General features: G+C 43.3%; 1 protein-coding gene across 2 annotated transcripts; it reads left to right on the top strand.

Moving 5' to 3' along the window:
- Positions 1–6: 6 nt before the first annotated feature.
- On the top strand, positions 7–17,558 carry PSTK (phosphoseryl-tRNA kinase). 2 transcript variants are annotated; one of them, XM_035030733.1, is made up of 7 exons: positions 7–213; positions 7,699–8,393; positions 10,384–10,675; positions 10,914–11,112; positions 13,865–13,940; positions 14,436–14,529; positions 17,251–17,558. In XM_035030733.1, exons 2-7 carry the CDS (start codon positions 8,178–8,180, stop codon positions 17,448–17,450), a joined length of 1,077 nt encoding a protein of 358 aa, XP_034886624.1. In that variant the 5' UTR covers positions 7–213; positions 7,699–8,177; the 3' UTR covers positions 17,451–17,558. The 2 variants fall into 2 exon arrangements, with proteins under 2 accessions (XP_034886624.1, XP_034886634.1); XM_035030743.1 differs by lacking the exon at positions 7–213 and having other exon boundaries at positions 6,384–8,393.
- The last annotated feature ends 485 nt before the right edge of the window (positions 17,559–18,043 follow it).

Genomic DNA, 18,043 nt, shown 5'->3' on the forward strand with positions numbered 1-18,043 from the left:
CTCAGGGCTCTGGTGGGGTCGCCTCTGAGCTGCGACTTGAAGGCCTTGTAAGGTTTGGGTTCCGGAACGTGGAGCAGATGGAACTTTCTAGTTGCCCCTCAGGAGAGGAGCGTAACTGGTGCCTCCCGACCACCTCCAACCACCCTTTTCCTGGAAAGACTTGTGTAGATGAGTTTCTCATCTTTTGAAAGAAAAAAGGAAATTAGATCACAGGTAAGTTCCAGAGTCCTTAAATGTAAAGGGTCTTGGACTTTTACGAAGATTTTCAGTCCTCCAGATTCATTCTAGGTCGTCTACATCAGTATTTCTATTCTATATATCCTGCTTCCTGCGGTCATAAATTTTCGTTCATTAACATTTTGGGGAGTCCAAAGGAAAATACGCTTTTCTTCAAAAACACCAATCTTCAATTTAAGGAGGGAGATCAATGTTTTCAACGGAGTCTTCTGTTTTCAAGCACTAGCTTTCATCCAGACAATTCCTGGAGTTTCTTAACTGTCATAAGCCTTCATTCTCATAACCTCCATTCCATCCTCTGCACTGCCCTCTGCCCCTTCTAGTGCTTGATGTCCTCGTCACCCTTACTGGTTAGCATGACATAGAAAGCCCTTTGTACTGTGACTCTTGCCTGCCTCTTCCCACATACTGCCTCCCCACCTTGCACTATTTTCCCCTCTACGTGGAATGCCCCTTTTGTGGGCAGGTAGGGAATATCCTGTTTATCATTCAAAAGCAAGCTGATATCCCCTTTCCCATAGAATTAAGCTAATTCCTCTGTACTATACTTGCCCTTTTTAGTTATGTCAAGAAAAACCAGGGCTGGATGGTAAAAACAGATTTTATTTAGAACTATTGCAATAGGAGGAGGAGGTCCATATAGAACCAGGCTCCATTCTGAATATAGTGTGGACAAGTGGGAATTTATGCCCAAGGAGCAGGGTGGGGAGTCTGGTGGAAAATTACTAAGAGAAATCATCAGGGGTCAGGGGAGTTCTGGCTAAACCAGCCTAACAGAATTTTTGATGATGAGATGCCAGGATGATCAGACATCAACCTGGGGGTGGTGGAAGATGAGGAACCTGGAGTATACTCCCCATCAAGGTGGTTATAGGAACTTAACTTTCCTCCCAGCAAGTACCACTTGGGTTGTATTTCCTCTCCTCCCTTCTGCTTCTGGCTCTTGCAAGGCTCCACAGTTGCCAGGGATTCCTTCTTCTCACCCTGCCTCCAGCTGGGCCTGTAATTAGGGAAGGAATGGGAAAGAAAGAGTGACTTCCCTACCCTTTTTCCCCAGCCCTCATTTATAGGTGCTTCCCACCCCATCTCATTTATAATCTCTGTTCTGGTTAGTGACATTGCTGTACTCTGTGCAGTTTTCAAAACAGCCTGGAATCAAGCTTTCTGAGGAAATGTAGAAATGATGGGGAAGCTCTTGATCTAGAGCTGAATCTGTGCCCACATCCATGACATCAACTATGTGACATCTTCTTATTCTGAAGTTGTTTTGTCCAGTAAAAGGATTAACTTGTTCAAAACTTGCACATTCCCAAAAAGACCTGGCGCTTGCCCAGCTCCTGGAAATATCCTTTAAGCTGTTGGAATATCCTGCTTGATAAAATTGTCTTTTGACTAGGGGCCTGGGCCCTCCCATATCTAGGTCATGCTAAACAATGGGATTTATGATGAAGGATCACATTCTATTAATTTGACTTCTGAAAGGGTTGAAGACTGAGTAATTAACGTCAGCACCTGGGTGCTCTGTGCCTATATGACTCATCCCAATAAAAACTTTGGATACTAAGACTCGGAGGAGCTTCCCTGGTTGGCAATATTCTGCACATGTTGTCACACATTATTGCTGGGAGAATTAAGTGCTGTCATTACAACTCCCCTGGGAGGAGTCAACTGGAAGCTTGCATCTGGTCTCCCCTGGATTCTGTCCTATGTGCCTTTGCTTTTCTAGTTTTAATCTGCATCCTTTCATGTTTAAGAATCTGTTGTAAGGCACAAAGAGCAACAAGATATGGTTATATCTCATAACCATGAATATAACAGCTTTTCTGAGTCCTCCTAGCAAACCTTGAACCTCAGGGTGATCTTAGGGACCACAACACAGTTGTGGTCATCAGTATATGTCAAGAATTAGTCTTCCATTAGTAACAGCATTTAAATTCTAAGTGGGGAGAGTTGTAGAGGTTTTGTGGGTTTTTTTTTTTTTTAAGATTTTATGTACTTATTTTATTTAAGATTTTATTTATTTTTCAACAGAGAGAGAGAGACAGCGAGAGAGGGAACACAAGCAAGGAGAGTGGGAGAGGGAGAAGCAGGCGTCCCGCTGAGCAGGGAGCCCGATGTGGGACTCGATCCCAGCACACTGGGATCATGACCTGAGCCGAAGGCAGACGCTTAACAACTGAGCCACCCAGGCGCCCAGATTTTATGTACTTATTTTAGAGAGCACGAGCCTGGGTTTGGGGGTGGGGGTGGGAGCAGAGGGAGAGGGACAAGCAGATTCTGTGCTTAGCTGGCATCAGTCCCACGACTCTGAGATCATGACCTGAGCCAAAATCAAGAGTTGGATGCTTAACCGACTGAGCCACCCAGGTGCCCCTGTAGAGTTTTATTAGGGGATAGTGTGCATGGCTTTAAAAAAGAACCCCATCCTATTGTTACATGCTTTTCTTGCTTCCCTACCTCTGCCCACCATCACTACCCTAGAGTCTTAGTAAAGAGAATAATTTAAAAATAAAACTAAGGGAAGAGATTTCTTTAAAAATACAAATAGAGGGGGGCACCTGGGTGGCTCAGTCATTAAGCATCTGCCTTCGGCTCAGGTCATGGTCCCGGGGTCCTGGGATCGAGCCCCGCATCGGGCTCCGTGCTCGGCGAGAAGCCTACTTCTCCCTCCCCCACTCTCCCTGCTTGTGTTCCCTCTCTTGCTGTCTCTCTCTCTCTGTCAAATAAATAAAATCTTAAAAAAAAATACAAATAGAGGTATTAGGGATGAGGTAGGTAGGAATAACATAACTGTGTCTTGTTGATGTGTGTACCTTACAACAGATTCTTAAACACTTTCATTTTTTTTATTCTTATGTTAATCCCCATACCTTACATCATTAGTTTTAGATGTAGTGTTCCATGATTCATTGTTTGTGCACAACACCCAGTGCTCCCTGCAGAATGTGCCCTCCTCAATACCCACCACCAGGCTAACCCATCCTCCCACCCCCCTCCCCTCTAGAACCCTGTTTGTTTTTCAGAGTCCATCGTCTCTCATGGTTCGTCTACCCCTCCGATTTCCCCCGCTTCATTCTTCCCCTCCCGCTACCTTCTTCTTCTTCTTTTTTTTTTTTCTTAACATATATTGCATTATTTGTTTCAGAGGTACAGATCTGAGATTCAACAGTCTTGCACAATTCACAGCGCTTACCAGAGCACATACCCTCCCCAGTGTCTATCACCCAGTCACCCCATCCCTCCCACCACACCCCCCACTCCAACAACACTCAGTTTGTTTCCTGCGATTAAGAATTCCTCATATCAGTGAGATCATATGATACATGTCTTTCTCTGTTTGACTTACTTCACTCAACATAATACCCTCCAGTTCCATCCATGTCGTTGCAAATGGCAAGATCTCATTCGTTTTGATGGCTGCATAATATTCCATTGTATATATATACCACATCTTCTTTATCCATTCATCTGTCGATGGACATCTTGGCTCTTTCCACAGTTTGGCTATTGTGGACATTGCTGCTATAAACATCGGGGTGCACGTACCCCTTCGGATCCCTACTTTTGTATCTTTGGGGTAAATACCCAGTAGTGCAATTGCTGGATCATATGGGAGCTCTATTTTCAACTTTTTGAGGAACCTCCATACTGTTTTCCAGAGTGGCTGCACCAGCTTGCATTCCCACCAACAGTGTAGGAGGGTTCCCCTTTCTCCGCATCCCCGCCAACATCTGTCGTTTCCTGACTTGTTAATTTTAGCCATTCTGACTGGTGTGAGGTGGTATCTCATTGAGGTTTTGATTTGGATTTCCCTGATGCTGAGCGATATTGAGCACTTTTTCATGAAACACTCATTTTAAGACCGCTTTATTCCCTTAAATTATTGAAAACTGCAAAGAGATTTTGGTTGTATGTTTTATCTTCATAATTTAAAAAAAATTAACTTTTTCTGCTTGGATCTACAGTAGTGTACACTAATGTGAATGAATCCAGTAAAAAGTAGATTGAAAAGGTAACCAGCATGAGTAAAATGGTATCTATGGAAAAATCCACTCCAGCTTCAGAATACCTGGCTTAAAATGAACTTTCGTAATGGACCTATTTAATGGGATTGTTTTATCCCACATTCTTGGGAACTCAGCAGTGGCTTCTGGGTGAACCATCTCTTCTTTTGGTAAATTTATAATGGAGGAAAGTAGCATCCAAACTAAATAAACCGGAAGATGTATTTGGCTATTTTTTGTTGTTTTTGTGACACTTGAATGTTCTGAAGAAGTAACCTATCAAAAATCCTACATAATATGCTCATAACTCATTTTGAATACTGCATTCTTCCTATAAAAAGTACCCATCTTTATGCAAAATTACAGAATTTGGGGATATGTTTATTAATGTTCCTCCAGGGATATGTTATAATATTGGATTTCAGGATAAGGGGAAACTATAAAATCCTTATACCAGTTTTACCTCTGATAGCTGTACTTTTATATATGATATAACAAGAACAGCCAAGGTAAATTTTCTTAATTGGTAGTTATATTTATCTCCAAATGCTGTGGACATTTTAGTTTTCTCACTTTCCTCAAATAAACTATGAGCTTTTTTTTTTTTTTAACAGCAGGAGATGTCTTTATTTATGTGTGGATACCCAGCATTTAACACAGTATCTGGTACACCAGTACCAAACATAGAGTAATTTTCACAGTGTTAAAATAAAGCTCATTTATTAAGATGGTTGAGGAGTTTGTTTTAAACATCTTTATAAGTATTTAAAATATATAACAATCATAGGAAGTAAGGAAGTAGTGAGAAAGCTCATTGGAATTGTTTTCTTCCAAGAGAGTTGTTCTGAAAGCTTAAGAAACCAGGACATTGAAATCTGTTCCATCATTATTACTATGAATCAGAGGTTGCCCCAGATCTTCCTTTATCTTAGCTGAACTGCTTCTTACACCTGTGGTCTTTTCTCAGCCACTTTGGTGGTTCTTAGGCTTAATGAAATCAATGATTATTCTGGGTCTAAGTACCCACTTTCAGTACAGTAAGTCATTTACTCACTTTCACAATACCACATTTACTCACCTCACAATCCCAGGGGCAGAGTGGCCTTTGAGAAATCAGAAAAACACTACATATTGTAAGATTAGTTCATTGTAAGATTAGTTCAAGGTCTGGTAACATTTCAGTATCTGGCTCACATTTTAGGCTACCTTTGTTAGGTTTTTTAAAAAATCAATAGGAAGATAAGATTGGTGACTTGAAGATGATTCAACTGGAAATGATATTGATAGTATAGAAAAGGAGCCAGTAAGCGCACAAGTTTTACACTGGCCTGAAATTTATAGGAGTTTTTGAAATGGGTATGAACAAATACCTCACTGGAGAGCAAAGAAAGGCAGTTCATTTCAACAGGCCCATGAGGAGGTGGCAGCTGAGGGGACATGCACTTACTAAATGTCTACTGGGTTATGGAATAACATGTTTTAGTTCATTATTTCAGTAATGAAAAGTGAGAGTTTGGAGAGGTTGTGAATGCCATGCTTGGAACGCCATGTTTGGGTTAAGGTAAAGCAGGTCAAGATTTTTTTTTTAAAGATTTATTTATTTATTTGAGAGGGGGGAGGGGCAGAGGGAGAGAGAAAATCTTCAAGCACACTCCCCGCTGAGCGAGGAGCCCAGTGGGGCTCAATCCCACAACCCTGAGATCATGACCTGAGCCGAAAGCAAGTCTGACACTTAACACACTGAGCCACCCAGGCGCCCCAGGTCAAGGTATTTTAAAAAATCTGACTAGAAAGGGCTTAGCTCTAGGAATTAGTAAAGAAAAAAGAAATTGGCAAAAGAGGTGAGGAGTGAGGTTTTAACTACCATTGCTGTGATTAAGGAAATCTGGGCTTTGGCAGGCTAGATTGTTAGCAGTTTCTGTTAGCAACTGAAGAACTTGAGTGCTGAGTTCGCAGAAAAGTGTTAACCAGAGGAGGAAACCTGCTTCTGAAGATACTGGGGATGTCAGAAGGTGGAATCTCAGATTTTCTAAGTGCCCTTTTGAAGACTTCACTCATTATACAGATCAGGAAACTTAAACCCAGAGGAGTCAACACATTGCTCTTTGTGTTCACTTGCTCTCAGATGAATATAGTTCCTCTTAAGGACATTTAACATTTTTGGAACAGGCAGCTGAGTCAAAGTGAATCGAAAGCTCTTGTGAGAAGAAACAAGTGAACAGCCTCCAACATGGGACAATTAGCTGAGGCAAAAATTGGAATTGGGTGCTGAGCACCTCCTACGATCTATGTGGTAGTCAAAGCAAAGGTCCCGTACAATGCGTAGGGCTCTGAGGGGCAGAACTGACAACTAGGAAGGTGAGGTCTGTCAAGCAGTCTCTCCCCAAGTTCAAAGCAGAGTGACAGTTCCAGTATGGTTACTGACCAGCCTCCTTGTTTCTGAGGATCAGAAGGGACAGAATGAGGACAATTGAGCTGCACTTACAGTGCCATGTGACAATCTAAGAGCGATTTAAATCAAGTTTAACATCCTAAATAGGAGTGACCTGTGCCCCTTCAAATTATGTGTTTGTATGTGAGGTAAAATGGGCCACAAATGTCTCTTGAGGATGAGGTTGCTTTTTGGTCCCATCTGTTGCCCCCTGTAACTACTGCAGTGACACCAAAGATTAGATCAGTCTGAATATGGGTACTAGAATCTAACAGCAATGAAAGTTTCCCTCCCCAAAGTTCTTGGTCTACTCAGCTTTTTCCTTAAATAACTGAGGTTGGAGGCAAAGGAGGTAGAGACACACACTGTCAGTAAGCAAGGCTTTTAAGTTCCAAACAGCTACCGGTTCAGGCTCAATTAATGAACTAGATTTCTGCCCAAAGTTCTGTATCTTCATTGCTGACGCCATTCGAGCTTTGGGCACTCTGACTCAGCAACCACCCCTAAACTCCCTTTCAGCTGGGGACCTTGGGCTTGCTGCCCCATTGGCATGATAACATACCTTTCTCGTTCTTGCACTGGACCAATGACCAAATGTCATGAAATGAAGAGTATGCTTAACTCATGGCTCACCTTCAAGAGAAAATGTATGTGTACATGCTCTGTAGTTAAATTATATCAGATTTAACGTTGCGCTACTGATTGTATTTTGCCCCCTTTTATTGATTCTAACCTCATTTGCACACATTTTGAACACACCACTTTATGACTAAGAAGTAATCCCCTTTGAGGTGAAAGTTAGAATCTGAATTCAACTTCTCCATATCACAACCCCATAGAAGGAATTTTATACCTCCCCACAGCCTAGTATTTCTTTTTTAACACTAAAATACCTACTGTCCTCTGCATGAATACATTGGAACGGAGGTCTAGGGATGTTCCTATCCTGCCTCCACTTCCTCACACTTGCTGCAGCTCAGGGCGCAGTACCTAATATTTACTTTGCCCTCCACCTGTCACATTTAGGAGGGGCAACGGAGCTCGGGCGTCGGACTGTCAACTTCGCCATATATTCTAACCGCAATTGACCTTTCAAAGACTGCTGGGGGAAGACGCTCAAAGTGTGTTCTGGGATTTTCCAAGGACCTCGCCTTAACGAGGTGCAATTCCCAGTGGCTTGCAAGTTTCCAGCAGGGAGGATAAATCTGACCACCTAAGTCCAACTCTCTGACCCTTTGGGAAACGTCCAGGAGTTAGGAAACGCATCGCCGTGGTCTCTCCAGCCTAGAGGACTCGCCCCACAAAGAGCTCGGCACCAGCCGTTCCGGTGACCACGGGGAGATCTCGGAGACCGCCGGGCCGCGCACCGTGTCGGGATTGGAAGACGCGCCCGCCGTTCCCTCCCGGCCCCAGGCGGCGCAGCAGCTGCGGCAGACTGCGCGTGCGCGCTGGGCGGACGGTTCCGGAGACGGCGTTCCCAGCCGCCTTCCGGCTCCGGCGCCAGCATGAAGACCGCCGAGGACGCCAGAGGAGCGCGCAGCGAGGGACCGCGGGAGATAGGCCTCTGCCTTCTCTGCGGCCTCCCGGCAGCAGGAAAATCGACCTTGGCGCGGGCCCTCAGCCACCGGCTACGGCAGGAGCGGGGCTGGGCCGTCGGCGTCGTCACCTATGATGACGTCATGCCGGACGCGTTCCTGGAGGAGGCGAGCGCGCGGCCATTGGTCAGTACGGAAGGGGCGGGGCCTAGACCCCTGTCTTGGAAGGAAACGAAGGGGCTCCCACTAACTGCTGGACTACACCTGGTGTGGGAGGTGCGTCCCTGACGGAGGGGGAGAGACCGGGGTTCGAGAAGAGTGGAGTTGGTTTAATACAGAGTATGTTGACGCCGTCTTAAAGTGATTCATTGTAGAGATTTATATGTCTATTTGGGGCATGTATGTATTGTATCTTCTATAGAGTGAGGCTTAAGACAGCTTTAGGTTATGTCAGCGTGAAGATGGAACCCCCACCCGCCCTGGTCAGGAATGCTCTTGAAAAATCCTTTAGGAAGAATATTCTGAGGAAGGGGCGGAATCTCTTAAAAATTTCAACACAGCCGGTTTAACATCCAGCCATGGGCGAATCTTTGTGGATCTTTAAGTTTATACAATTTGCGGAAAGTTTTTTAAGTAAAAGGATACAGAATTATAAATAACAAAATTCCTAGAGTCCCTCCCATGGTAATAGACAGTGGCTGTAAAATGAAGGGCCTGGCCTCTGAAGCTCACTCTTCATTCATCTCAGGCTAAATCTTCCTCTGCCAGCATAGGAAAAGATGGTTGTTTCTTAGTTGACCACCAGATGAAGTAATGGGCTTCTGTTTAGTGACCAGCTTGTATGTTCCAAGTACACACTTCCCTTTAAGCCTTCAAATCACACTCAGCACAGCGAGATGCATCCCCGTGGAGAAGCGTATGAAAACAGATCTCTGAGGGGAGAGTCATGTCACCCATCTCCTTCTCACTCTAGACCAAATCCTCTTTGACATGACAGATTCTGAAAAACTGAAATATATTTGTCGTTTAATACCCTAGTGTAGATGGATGCACCTAAATAACGTGCAAGTATGATGTGATTCCACTCTGTAAATATGTATGTACAAATACGGTTCATTTGGTGGATGGAAACATTTTGGACTGCTCCAGCAAAATTATATATACTTCCTTATTCTTGTTTCATTGTGAGGTAAATGCGGTATCAAGTCCCTGGTAGCACTAGATTTAGTTGGATGATAGTATTTTCACCACTTGAGTGAAAGCTGAAAGTTGTTGATAGGAATCGTTATTTGCTGGGCTTTTTCCTCACTTTTATTACATTTTTTCCACTCCTCCCTACAGACGAAGGCCACGGGACTCACCTAGTCACCATGGGTAGGAAACTCACCTTCTAGGAAGTGATCTTGTTTCCTTTTTAGTAGGTTTAGGTGATGTATTTGTTACATGTGTTGTAATCTCAGTGATGTGGCAGGGCATGGACAGGCGGGAGAGGGATCCTTATCTCGTGTTCCTATGTGTTCTCTCCAGCCTGGACCTCATAACTCTGTCCCTGCTGTCCACAGTGCTTGAGCAGCACAAGATTACCTGTATTCTCAAGTTATTCTCTTTCCTTCAGTCTACCTTCTCGGTCATTCCCCATCCCCAAAGCCTGAAGTCTTTTCATCTTGACCCAGGCATCTTTCAGCTGATCTTTTCTGTCCACAACTTTTCTCATTTCAAGGGCAAACCAGCATAGGTATATCTAAGCCAGACTATTTTATTTCGGCAGGATATTGATTTTGGCTCCTCATTTCTCCTGGAGGGTAACAGTGGACGGACGATTGATCTAGCAGAGAAATAGAGATGTGCAAACAAATGCCTACACCCTCTGCTAGAGTAGAGACCCGCTATATGCAGAGCAGGATGTCACGTAGGCAAGGGAGGGTATGAGCTGCCCGCTGCGTGGTTGAGTCTGAGGAGACTTCAGAGGACTAAAATCAGTGAGTAGGAGTTTCTGGGCAGAGAAAACCATATATACACGGAGATACGGAGGCATGACAGAAGAAGTTGTGCTCAGAGAATTCCAAATGGTTTAGCGCTGTGAGCTGAAATGTCCCTGTACGGCGGGTGGCAATTAATCGTGACCACCCTACTGGCCAGAACCTAATGTAAATTGTAATTCTTCCGTCTTTTGTAGCCATCCCAATGGAAATTGCTTCGACAGGAACTGTTGAAGTACCTAGAATACTTCTTGATGGCTGTCATTAACGGGTGTCAGATGTCTGTCCCACCCAACAGGACTGCAGCCCTGTGGGAGGATTTTATAAGCTGCTTAAAGGATCAAGATCTGATATCTTCTGCTGCGCTGGACACCCAGTCTTGCTACCTCTTAACGAAGATTGCTGTTTCTAGACCTTTGTTTTTGATTTTAGATGACAACTTTTATTATCAAAGTATGAGATACGAAGTCTACCAACTGGCTCGGAAATGTAATTCAAATATTTTTTTTCTTACAGACATTTGTTTGCATATCAAAATCACTACTGTTCTTAGAATTTAATTGGATCGGGAATTTAGTATTGATTTACTTAATTCTCAAAGCTAGATGTTCAGCACTGCAAATGGTTTTTCCTGCTGCAGCCGGGATAATTTGTCTAATTTGTTTATGTCACATTTTGGGAAAAAACAGTGCACCAGTAATTCTGTGGTTTAATGTTATGTTTTCAGATTCATTAGGCTTTTGCCAGCTCTTTTTAGATTGTTCTCTCGAGACCTGTTTACAGAGGAATGGCCAGAGATGCCGGCCACTGCCTGCCGAGACCATTCACCTGATGGCAAGAAAGATAGAGAAGCCCAACCCTGGGAAAAATGCTTGGGAACACAACAGCCTCACAATTCAGAGTACCCCGTGCTCTTCTGAGGCCAGGTATCCCACGCGAAGCCGACCTTCACCGGGTACCTCCCTGAGCCGGGCACAGTGCTCCTTGCTTGACTCATGTCCACTTGGTTAATCCCTACACAAGCCTTAGAGAGAGATTGTTACCTTCCCTTTACGGAGAAGAGGCAACCGAGTGAGAAAGTTTGTTTGCCCAGAGCCGTCGAGCTTGTGGCAGCGGAGATGTGTGCGTGCAAACGTGTACTCTCGTTAAGACTGTGTTGTCGCAAGAGATCCGCACAGGGAATGCAGACTAGGGTGCATCTTTGAAACTCTTGCTCAAGTAACACAGTCTAAAGAGGTTGCCCAGTAATCTTCTTCTAGAAAGAAAAAGGGTGGAAGTGGCCGAGTCGGAATTTTGCCTTCAACCTCCCTATTGTTGCACCGCTGCGTGTGTGGGAGGCTCGGGGGCTGTGGTGCTAATGCTTCCGTTCATGATCTGTGTCTCGAGAGTTCTGCGGCAGCACATTTGTGATGGAATTTTCACGGATGACGGGAATGTCCTCTGCACTGTCCAGTGGAGTGGCTGCTGAGCTCTTGAAACAGACAGCGCCTCTGATGGCCCGAATTTTAAATTTTATTTTAATTGCTTTAAACTTAAATAGCCTCCTGTGGCTAGTGGTTATCGTATCATAGCAGAGTTCTAGAGCTCTATTGCCTACATTTCCTCAGCCCCTGCCTAGCTGTTGTCCACAGGGGGTCAGGAGTTTTTATTTTTTTTACTTTTTTTAAAGACGAGAGAGAGGAGAGAGAGAGAGAAAGAGCATGAGTGGTGGGAGCGGCAGGTGGAGGGAGAGGGAGAAGCAGACTCCCCACTGAGCAAGGGGCTCAACGTGGGGCTCGATCCCAGGACCCTGGGATCATGACCTGAGCAGAAGGCAGACGCTTAACGACTGAGCCACCCAGGCGCCCTGGATTAGCAGTTTTTAAAACGCTAATTTTTAAAATTTATTCCTCAAAATGTTTGGTTCCCAAGATACAGTTTTCCATGCATTTCATAATATATACTTGAATATACTAAAAAAAAAAAAATGGATTTAAGAGACTGTTGTTTATAGGGTTTATGAAATGAGCTACTGCTGAGGTTTCTAATTTTAACTTTTAATATCCTGAAATTTTGAGCAGGCCCATAACCAGCTGATTGCTACTCATTCCGGAACACTTAAAATTTTTTCCTTTGGAAGTTGAATGGCTGGTTGAGGCATCAAGATATCTATCCCGTGAGAATGGCCTAATGTTATCAATGCTTTGAGACCAGTGAGGGCCAGTTCTTCCTAAAAGCAAGGAAGAGTGTGAGTTTCTCCCATGCTGTTGCCAACACAGCATAATCTGTTTTGTCTTGGGTCTTCAGAACCTGGCCGCCTGTTCTCACAGGTCCAGAATAGTTACAGCATCAGTGAAGGGGTTGTTTGAAACCTGGTGGCCCTGTATTGGAAGTTGAAAGATGATCTGACAAATGTACCTTCTCCAGGCTTCCGTAAGATACTACTATGTATCCACCATTACGGCTAATAGTGTTACTACTCAGAGCAACAGCAGATACTATGTATCGGGCATGTTCTGAACACGTCATATGTTTAATCTCATTCAATCCTCACAAACAACTCTTGAGGATAAATAGATTATCCCCATTTTATAGACGCGGTAACTGGCCCAGGTAAGTAAGGTAACACATCCAGGTAGTAAGTGGCAGACCCAAGGTTTGGACCCAATGCAGTCTCACTCACTCCAGAACCTGGCTCTTTCCAGCGTGAGAAAGATCATCTTGAGGTTGAAATTTAACTCACACTGGCCTAAATTGCTTCAGTGCCACGCTCTGCACTCTGAGTAGAATTTAAACTCCTCACCATAAATTACGTGTTCTAACCCAGTTAACTTTGCAACCTCATATCCTGCTACTTTCCCCCCGTTGCTGCTTGTCAACCAAACTGGCCTTTGTTCCATGAACAGGAGGAGCTTTTTCTTGCCTCAGGGCCTTTGTACTTGCTGTCCCCTCTACCCTCCCCACTTATTTATGCTTGATTGACTTTCCTGACCATCCTAACTAATGTGAGGAGTGTTCATTGGACTAAGCAGTCACTCTCTTAACACCATCACTTTGTTTATGGTCTTTACTCAAACACTTGTCACTATCTAAAATTATAATTTTTTGCTTAATTATTGAGACAGACAATGGAATCATTACCAGGCTTAGAGAGGATAGGGATTTCACTGTACCCCCCCCAGCTTAGCACATAGTCTCACATACATGGTTGTATATTTTTCATATAAGAAGATACTCAATAAAATCTTGTTAAATGAATGAATTCTGCCTCAGCACTCCGTGGCCCCTTGACCAGTGAATAACTTCGCTAACCTACATCCAGTAAACAAGCAGAAGCCAGAAAGTACAGACCAAGTATCCTTCTTTAGAGAATAAAATAGAGCTGTAGTAGCCTAAAGTTTAGCACTTAATGAGGGACAAGAGAGGATGTCTTTCGAAAGCTTATTGAAATGTTTTAGGAAATTAATATTTTTTAAATAAGGGGATTCTTTTGCCTTATAATTTGTTTTGGGCTTCTACTTTTAGATTTTGCAAGTAGAAAGTAGCTTCCAAATCATTTCGCGTTTCCCCTTTGGCTTAGGATCTTGGGGTTATAGCACATTTATTCCTCTAGAATTCAATTTAGTATTCATAAACACCAGTTCTTTTAAAAAAAGATGTTTGATATAAGGATTTATTTTATCTCCCCTTCTCTCATAGCCTGAAGTTGACTGATTTATTGCTTACTGCTTTGGAAAATCCAGTAAAATATATTGAGGACAATGTGGAACAAAAGGTAAATCTTCCAGTATAGATTTAGTATACATGGGAAGGCACCGCTTTCCGAAGGAATGAATGTCTTTTTGAGCTGAGTGTAAACTCTAAGTAAAATGTGGAAAATGCTGTCACTGCCGTGGCGTCCTGGCAGCTCTCAGCTTCTGACTCCTGGCTGCGGTGGTGCGTCAGCTGGTCAGAGCCAGTTGTCAAACTCTCAGAAATGTTGGAGCCTGTCGCCATTATATTGGCGTTGGTAACTTGAAATGGGCAAGGACAGGAATACGTGCACCAGAGACATTGACAAACACTGGAAACAGGTTGTGTTTGTCTTGTTTCTGGAGAGCCTGTTACTAGACATTTACCAGCAGCCGCTATCTAGATGGGACCCATCTTCTAGGGAAGGACAACTGGAACAGAAAAACCATCTTCACTTTCCTTTTCATCTTATCAAATACGTGTCACACTTTAGCCGTCCTTTTCTAAAACTTCCAATAACGATGTCTGTGTTACATAGGAATCAGACAGAATTATTTGTTCAACTAATATTCTGCATCAAGCTGACCAGACGCTCCGAAGGATTGTCTCTCAGACGATGAAGGAAGCAAAAGGTATGTTGGGTAGTTGAATGGGGTTTAGTTGATATGACTTTGCTGCTATTCCTGTCTCCTTGACACTTTGGGTAGTTTATTAGCTTTCAGTCCTAACGTTTACATCATGTTTTCAGTTTCAGTATGCAACTTGGTTATATAAAAACTAAAAATTCTACCCCTAGAACAGGGTATTCATCCATCCAACACATTTTTATTGGGTGGTGACTCTGTACTAGGCTTTATTCTAGATACCGGGGCATCAGAAGGGAGCAGAATGTTATACTGAGCAGACAGACAGACAGACAAGCACATGAGTATCTGCTGGTGCCCTGAAGAAAAATAAAATAGGGAAAGGCAATGTAGAGTGATGGGAGAGCTTCTTTTTAAAGGGTAGTCTGGAAGGCTTCTCAGCGATGACATTTAAGCCGAGATATGAATGAACAGAAAGAGCAAACATGCAGTCATCTGATAGTAGATCGTTCCAGGCAGTGGCCACAAATGCAGAAGCCCAGAGGTGAAGTTGTCTGGTAGGTTCTAGAGCAGAAAAGTGGCAATTAAGTCGGGTGAAGTAAGGAACGGGGAGAGGTGGTCAGGGGCCACATGTCAAATCGGCAAGCTCAGTGTGTTGTCTGTCTGAACTTGAATGGAGTACGTGCTAGTTCTAGAAAATAACTCCTTCAGATTTTAAATATTGAACTCCTTGCTTTATTTAGATTTTGATTTAAAAACTATCGTTAGCTTAACATTTCTTGAGCTTTTATGTGCTCAGTGTTGCCAGTCTTTACAGCCCCATGAGGTGAGTGTAGTTTTACAGATAGGGACATGAAGGTTCTGGGAGGATCAAGTAACTGGTGCAAGGCTGAACAGCTACGAGATGCTTGGACAGCCTGGGTTCAGAGTCAAGTCTGACTCCAGTGCGTGCTTTCTTTTAGGCTCCCCACATCACCAGCATTGATCATTAATACCTTTACAAAAGCTTAGAACTGTTGGGAAAGCAAACAGTACACTAACCATATGGTGTTTTTCATACAATCCATAAGCAGATTTTATCTTGTACCCTAGGGTGTAGCCCAGTACACGAACACATGCGTGTGTAGCAACAAGTTTCACAAAACCCTCACATGTGTAGTGGGCTCTACTATGTTCTGTTTGATTTCATGTTAGAAAAACGCTGCTTGCAACTTACATCTCACGGTAGGTTACAGTCCAAAGTTTGAAAACCAAAGGCCTGGAACAAACAGCAGCATAATTAGGATAGAGAAAGATAGTTGCAGGAGTTCTCTCTCAACCATTTGCCTTTCTTGCCTTCTATATAAAATGAAGAGAAGGGGCGAAGGGGGAATAGGATTATGCCCAAATCCCTCTTGACTCATTTCCCACCCATTACAATACACATTTACTTATTTATTTAGGTGAGGGCGGTGCTACTAGCTTCTAGGTCCATACTTAAATGAAATTAGAAATTCATTTCTCCTACCATCAAGAAAGTGAAAAGACAGCCTACGTATCAGGGAAGAACACTTGGAGATCATGAGAGACTTGTATCCAAAAGAGGTAAAGGACTGTTACCACTCAGCAATAAAGACAATCCAATTTTAAAAATGGGCAGAGGGTCTGAATAGACATTTCTCCATCTCAATGGCCAAACCATAAGAAAATACACGTATCCGTAGTCCTCGGGGAAATGCAAATGAAAACCACGAGATCCCACTGCACACCCACTAGGCCAGCCAGAATCAACAAGTGCAAGCGGTGGTGAGGATGTGGAGAAATGCAAACCCTCGTCCACTGCTGCTGGCTATGGTGCAGCTGCTTTGGCAAACAGCCGAGCAGTTCCTCAAACGATTAAACGGAGTTACCAGGGGACCCAGCCATCCCACTCCTACGTATCTGCTCAAGAGAATTGAGAACACATGTTCATATAAATATGTGTACACAAAGATTTGTGTCAGCATTATTCCTAGTAGCCAGGATGAACCTTGAAAACAGTATGCAGAGTGAAAGAAGCCATCGCAAAAAGCCGCGTTGCTTGAGTCCCCTCCTGTGAAATGCCCGGAAGGGGGAAATCTAGAGCCCCATTAGTACATTAGTGGTTGCTTAGGGATTTAGAGTGGGGTGGAGGCTGGGGTAGGAGGGTGGGAGCTAATGGACGCACGTTTCTGAGACGATGAGATGTTCTCAAATGGACTGTGGGGATAGGTGCACGTACCTGCAAGTATACTGAATCGTAGTTTAAATGAATAGAGTGTATGGTGTGCCAGTTTTCTGTAAAGCTGTTTAATAACAAAGCAGTTTTGTTTCAGTCACATTACCCACATGGCTGGTGGCTGCTGAGTTGAGTAGGACAGAACATTTTCATCACTGTAGGAAGTTATAGATTAGACAACTGCTCTAGAGATTTATCAGTTTCAAACCAAATTGTCATTTCCTAGTTCTGCTTTTTTGCCTTATTACCTGTTAGTTCAAGAAGGTTCTAAATCAACTATCTTGTCAACAACGAAAATCCTTTTCAGGCTTATCTTTTCTGCTCACGCATTTCATAGCCAGGTCTTGAAAAGATTTGTTTGCTATCACATGAATGGGACCTTTGTTTCTATAGTACACCTACTCGACTGTGATTATTAACAGAATAATCTGATTGGTTTGTGTCAAGTATTCAAATTCATTTCCTGATGTTATCAGACAGCCCAACTTGATTTAGTTTACACAAATAATTTTGAGAGTATCTTTTCATTTTAGATGAACAAGTGCTTCCTTTCAACTTGAAGCTTCTAGCAGAAGAACTCAACAAGCTCAAAGCCGAGTTTTTGGAGGACCTACGACATGGAAACAAAAAATACCTGTGCTCTCAACAAACCATCCACATATCAGATGTTATTTCTTTTTTTCATTATAAGAAAGACAACATTGTCCAGAAATATTTTTCAAAGCCGCATTAAAACTTCTGAACTTCCGATCAAATGTCTGATATTGGTTAAGATTTTGCGAACTAAAACAATTTTGTGTTACTGGACGTTTTCTCTCCCAGTGATGGGAATTGCCAAAGACTTATTTAAAAAAAAGCAGCAGGGAGCACCTGGGTGGCTCAGTTGTTAAGCGTCTGCCTTTGGCTCAGGTGTCCTGGGATCGAGCCCCGCATTGGGCTCCCTGCTCTGCGGGAAGCCTGCTTCCCCCTCTCCCACTCCCCCTTGCTTGTGTTCCCTCTCTTGCTGTCTGTCAAAAAAATAAATAAAATCTTAAAAAAATAAATAAATAAAAATAAATTTAAAAAAGCAACAGTCCATTCTAAAGATCCATTTGTCATAACAGAAATAACCTCAGTCAGCCACTTGCCAGACATGACATGGATTGCCAGACATGACATGGATAATTAGGCATCAGAGGCAGGCAGGCAGGCATCCTCATTTATGTGCCAAACCCTGAGGGCGGGGATGGTGGGGACAGGGGTCTTATTGAATGGTTCCTCAGGAAAGCAGAAAGACAAGGAAGGAGACAAGATGTGGATGCATGGAGCCGTTTTTGTCTTTAACTC

Source organism: Mirounga leonina, unplaced genomic scaffold, assembly GCF_011800145.1.
Source record: "Mirounga leonina isolate KUSES-001 unplaced genomic scaffold, KU_Mleo_1.0 Mir_114, whole genome shotgun sequence".
Taxonomy (NCBI): Eukaryota; Metazoa; Chordata; class Mammalia; order Carnivora; family Phocidae; genus Mirounga; species Mirounga leonina.